This window comes from Hippocampus comes, unplaced genomic scaffold, assembly GCF_001891065.2.
Source record: "Hippocampus comes isolate QL1 unplaced genomic scaffold, H_comes_QL1_v1.1 scaffold51, whole genome shotgun sequence".
Taxonomy (NCBI): Eukaryota; Metazoa; Chordata; class Actinopteri; order Syngnathiformes; family Syngnathidae; genus Hippocampus; species Hippocampus comes.
In genome coordinates this window covers 1,810,642-1,815,492 of record NW_017805497.1, presented here as the reverse complement: position 1 = coordinate 1,815,492, position 4,851 = coordinate 1,810,642, and the positions used below count along the sequence as shown (strand labels likewise).

General features: G+C 37.9%; 2 protein-coding genes across 2 annotated transcripts in view; one reads left to right on the top strand and one right to left on the bottom strand.

Annotated features, from left to right (window-relative positions):
* The window catches only part of LOC109519764 (serine protease inhibitor Kazal-type 1-like), a 22,177-nt gene extending 21,746 nt beyond the window's left edge, over positions 1-431 (top strand). Inside the window, exon 4 of the mRNA XM_019876479.1 lies at positions 296-431. Within this exon, the coding sequence (XP_019732038.1) occupies positions 296-350 (55 nt within the window). The 3' untranslated portion in view covers positions 351-431. The remainder of the gene's footprint in view (positions 1-295) is intronic.
* A 336-nt stretch (positions 432-767) lies between these two features.
* LOC109519763 (serine protease inhibitor Kazal-type 1-like) lies at positions 768-2,671 on the bottom strand. Its single transcript, XM_019876478.1, has 4 exons — positions 2,540-2,671; positions 1,661-1,683; positions 1,261-1,373; positions 768-893 (listed from the first exon to the last, which is right to left on the bottom strand). The coding sequence occupies exons 1-4, from the start codon at positions 2,589-2,591 to the stop codon at positions 824-826; spliced, it is 258 nt and encodes an 85-aa protein (XP_019732037.1). The 5' UTR covers positions 2,592-2,671; the 3' UTR covers positions 768-823.
* Between the last annotated feature and the right edge of the window lie 2,180 nt (positions 2,672-4,851).

The following is a 4,851-nucleotide window of genomic DNA, read 5'->3' as shown; positions in this document are numbered from 1 at the left end:
AGAGAGAGAGAGAGAGAGAGAGAGAGAGAGAGAGAGAGAGAGAGAGAGAGAGTATATGATAATGTGCCATATTCAGTGACTTGGCGTCATTCCAGTCAATATCCATTGAAGGGTTGGACATTGTTTCAGTAAACAAGCTTGTTTACTTGTGGTTGAGTAGAAACACAAACCAAACCGTGGCAGGGTTACTTTCTGGACCTGGATTTGATACCTCTGATTACAGCTGTGCATTAATGAAGTAATCATGTATGAGGAGTGCAAGCAAAGTTCTGAGTGGTCTATTTTCTCTCTACAGGACGACACAACAGGACATTTTGAAGGCCCACGATGGACCCTGCAGCCAGGTTTAGCTGCCCAACAAGGGGATATCAACAGTTGAAATGTTTCAATTACAAATATAATCTTGAATAATAAAAGTATTTGGACAAATATGATAGTATCAGGTGAACAATTAATATAATTATTTCTAAAGAACTTATTATTGACAGTGGAGTTATTATGAATTGAAGACAATAGATGATTGGTCGTTCATCTTGGTGGAAGAACATATTTTGGTGTGATGTCAGCGGAAAAATGGACACAGTTTGTTCAATCTGACTCACTGAACGTACATCACATATGTGCCCAAAACTGCACTCAATCATCACCAACATCTCGACTTTTTTCTCTTCACCTTCTGAAAATATCACATTGATAAGCTTCTCCATAAGCGTCCACTTCAAGAGAACCAGGAAATTAGTAAATGGGGTGCTTACTTTTTTTTTTTCTTTTATTTGCGAATCATTTTTATTCTGACTCAAACTTTTCCACCATCTGTTCATATTCACATTCCGTGCTGCTGAACAGCGGAGCATTCTCCATTATAGGCAATCCAAACGGCTGCCCTTGTTTCCCTGTAAAGCAAAAACAGACCATTGTTAACTTTACTTGAACTTGTCTTCGATTTTAATTCATCTTGTGCAAATCAACTGGTACTGGTCAGGCCGACCTCCACACGGAAGTCACGCCACGATTTTTTTTTTCCCCTGAGAAAAGAATAAAGCTTTAAAGATACAATGTGCTGTTCCTAATGTGTACATCATGATTTTTCTGGGAAATAAAAATGACCATGAGCAATGTCCAATCACAGTTCAGATTTGTCACTGGAGTTGTTTCTATTTTCACCACCGGGCAAGCAACGTTCGAGTTCGCGCAAGCGTGTGCGTGTAAATTTGCATGTGGGCGTGTGAGAGTAGCGTGTACGTAGCGTGTAGTACTCACTGGTTGTGCTGACAGAGGGAACACTCGTTGGAGTAAGTATTTTGATCAGTACCACACACAGGGCTGTAAATCTCACGGCAGATTATTCGCTCATGTGTGATAGAACAGGATGGCTGACCAAAAAAAAAAAAAAAGAGTGAATACATAGATTTCAGTTTCTCCAAGAATAAGCAGTGGGGTTTTAAATTCACACTGAACATGCACGAATTATATTTATGTGTGAGCTTTAATTAACCTTAATATGATGTGTAATACTGAGATTGATTTGTTCAGTTCGTGCAGATAAATTAAAAAAGTTGAAAAAAAGAGTACTTGTTTAGTGTAAACGTTCTATACGATTTCTTTTACAAAGAATGTAATTAAAAAAAAACAAAAGGTAAATGTTTACAGTAATAGTCACCCTTTTCGGGAGTGCCTCTGTGTCTGTGAAAGGAAAAATTGTTTAAAAAAGTGAGTACAGTTTTCAAACAAATACTTAATATACTGCATCATGAGCACACAAAATAGAGCACCATGAGAAATACATTTGACCTGGGTTAAGAAAGATACAAGACGCCACCATTGTGTCTTTATCAACACACTGTTGGTATATGTAAATGGTTAAAAACACATTGACACCGTAGTGTCTCAATATTAAATGGCAATATAATTCCATGAACATAAAGAGCATGGAAGGGCAATTTAAATGATTGAGGTGTTTTTTTTTGTTTTGTTTTTTTTTTTATCAGCGGTAGTGGGGGAGGGGTCATAGGGAGGGGTACCATGCAATTCTTAATCAGATATGTGGAAGAAAATGTCATTTTAAATATGGACAAAATATGTGCCAACTTGCAAATAATGAAATTCAACTAGTAACTGATGCCTATCTAAATAGATTTGGAATTTAAATTTTTTTAAACACTCCCGAATTATTCAAAAAAGTGCTGATAAACCTCCAACATAATTCCTCCCCCCCCCCAAAAAAAAAATGAAAAACTAAAAAATTCAGTAAGATCCCCACAGTCCCACAACCAAACTCCCGCACTTTACCCACCCTAAAATATTGAAAAAAATTATTGGAAAAAAATCTGCAAACAGGTCAACCTGCGGGTACTGAACTATAAATATGCGGTGGTCCACTGCAGTAGCGGAAACATGTTTATAATTTCCCCCACAAAGTTTTTTTTGGCGGGGGGAGATTATTCAAGGACCACTCAGTGTGGGCGCGGACCACGTGCAGTTGCCCGTTCCTGATTTAGAGTCTCAAAACATGTCAAGTTAAATATTCATTCTCGTATACCTGCAATCACACAGAAGAGCAGAAGTCCCACAAGAAGAACATTCCCAGCCATGATGACTGTTGGTTGATGAGTTCACAATGACAATGCCACATTGACAGTGCTGGGTATTTATTAGCGTCAGATCGATGCGGATCAAGCCAGGAGGAGTGGCTGATAAGCTAAAAAGTTCACTGACATATTACACAATATTTTTAATATCCGTCATGTTATTGGTTTGTTTTCACAAGAGTCTTGAGTTTTAATTCTGACCTTTGAGATCTACATCCCAGATGCTCTCAAAAATTACATGACAATACTAGCTTCAGAAACATGCAAAGTTAATAATTAAGAAATACTGAGTTGAAATGTATATTATTTGTGCTTGAAATTGCCCCATTGAAAATGTTTCTAGACAAGTTTGTGCACAATGAGTATACAGTACACAATTCAAGAAATAAAAACAGTTGCTTTCATCAAATAAATACACAAATAATAACAATCACATTTTAAAAAAATAAATCAAATTTTCATTTGTTACTTTGTTATATTTTTTTCTGTGTGTGTGTGTGTGTGTGTGTGTGTGTGTGTGTGTGTGTGTGGGAGAGAGAGAGAGAGAGAGAGAGAGACACGGAGTTTGGAGCTTCGATGCATTCAGAAAAAATGGGAATGCGAGAGAGAACATTGTATCCTGAGGTTAAAATTCAAATGTTTGAGTCACATTTTAATTTCCTTCACTCAGCCTGCTCTTCAGCAACATGAGAAGATCAAAGTCTTAGAAAGGACCAATTTAATGCAGCACGCACGGTTCTACAACAATGCCAACAAGCTTTATACAGCACAAACAGTTAACAAACATTTCCCTCCACTTTTTACCCCCAGTGCAGCCATAGATCAGGCCTGACACATTTGAATATCGATTGACCTCTTTCTGCATCTCACATTTTGTCAAGCTGTGTAAGTCATCCTTCCTTTTCAAGGTCAGGTATGAAGTAAACTTGGACAGCCATCTTTTGATTCATACTTTGGGATAAAACGTTTTCAAACATTTTTTTTCTGAAACGCAGCCCACCCAGGGTCATAGTTAGACCCATAGCAACGCGCATAACAACGAAAATGCCTTTGTTCGGCAATCTCCGGTGACTGATGTCATTAACAGAACGTCGAGTCATCAGTCAGCCACTGTACTGCATTCTTGATTGTCCCGTGAAGTGCTCTTTGCCATTGTTATTCAGCAACATGCCTTGGCACTGTGTGGCGATCCACTGTTTGTATTCAGATTTGAGATAAAGGTGACTGTTACTGTCAATATCTATCCATGTCCTATTTGCTTTTATGTAAAAGAAATGAATATTGGAACTTGATAAGTCACAAGTATTTTTAGTTTCTTAATCAAGCTGCATGAGCTGGGAAAATCAATCTCAGAAACGAAGACAGTTGCATTTCTGAACTCTGATTGGCTGGTAGCGGCCTCGTCACAAAAAAATTGAACGTGTAATATCTTTTTGTTTGTTTTGGGACAGATAACTAAAGATAAGGATGTACCTCGTGGTCAATTTGTATGCACTCTGCTCAATTTGTATGCACTAGAAAAACATGTGGGATAACACCAACATTATTATACAGTATATACATTTCTAACATTAGACATTAAATATCATATTGGAATGAATTGGGATAAACCACTAGGTCGGTGTTTCTTAACCTGGGTTCGATCGAACCCCAGGGGTTTGGTGAATCAGTCTCAGGGGTTCAACGAAGCCTCTGCCATGGCGTTTAAGACACACGCGACTCAAAATGTCAATTAGTTATGACACGCCCGCTTGACCACCACTGGCTGCAGATGATCACATGACATTGCTTGTCCAATCAGTGCTGTGGGAAATGTAGTTGGCTTCGTTGTCAACGTGTGACTGTTTTTTGAGCTTTGCACTTCAGAGAAAAAAAAAAAAAATCACAAGAACTTTGAGCCGTTCCCCCAGTGTATTACTTTTGTAACACATGGTTCATTTAGATCTCTTTTCCATTTTACTTTTCAACTTTAAAGTGGCTTACCTACCCCTTAGTTATTGTATTATCCAGCTGAAAGATGGAACAAAATCGAAGCCAAATTTAAACAAGGTTCAAGTTGTTTTTTTTTTTTGTTTTTTTTCCTCCACAGGAGTACAAGGACATCATGATAGTACGTCGTTCAATTTAAAAAAAGTATACTTATCCCTTGAAATGTTATCAACTTTTTTCTGTTTTGAATAAATGCGGGTTTTTTTAAATACACACACACACACACACACACACACACACACACACACACACGCACACACACACGCACACACAC

Coding starts and splice junctions, on each gene's coding strand:
- LOC109519763 (XM_019876478.1), bottom strand. CDS start 2,591: ATGGCTGGGAATGTTCTTCTTGTGGGACTTCTGCTCTTCTGTGTGATT. Junction 1,374..1,660: donor CAGAGGCACTCCCGAAAAGG/GTGACTATTACT, acceptor TTTTTTGGTCAG/CCATCCTGTTCTATCACACA. Junction 894..1,260: donor TCCCTCTGTCAGCACAACCA/GTGAGTACTACA, acceptor TTTGCTTTACAG/GGAAACAAGGGCAGCCGTTT.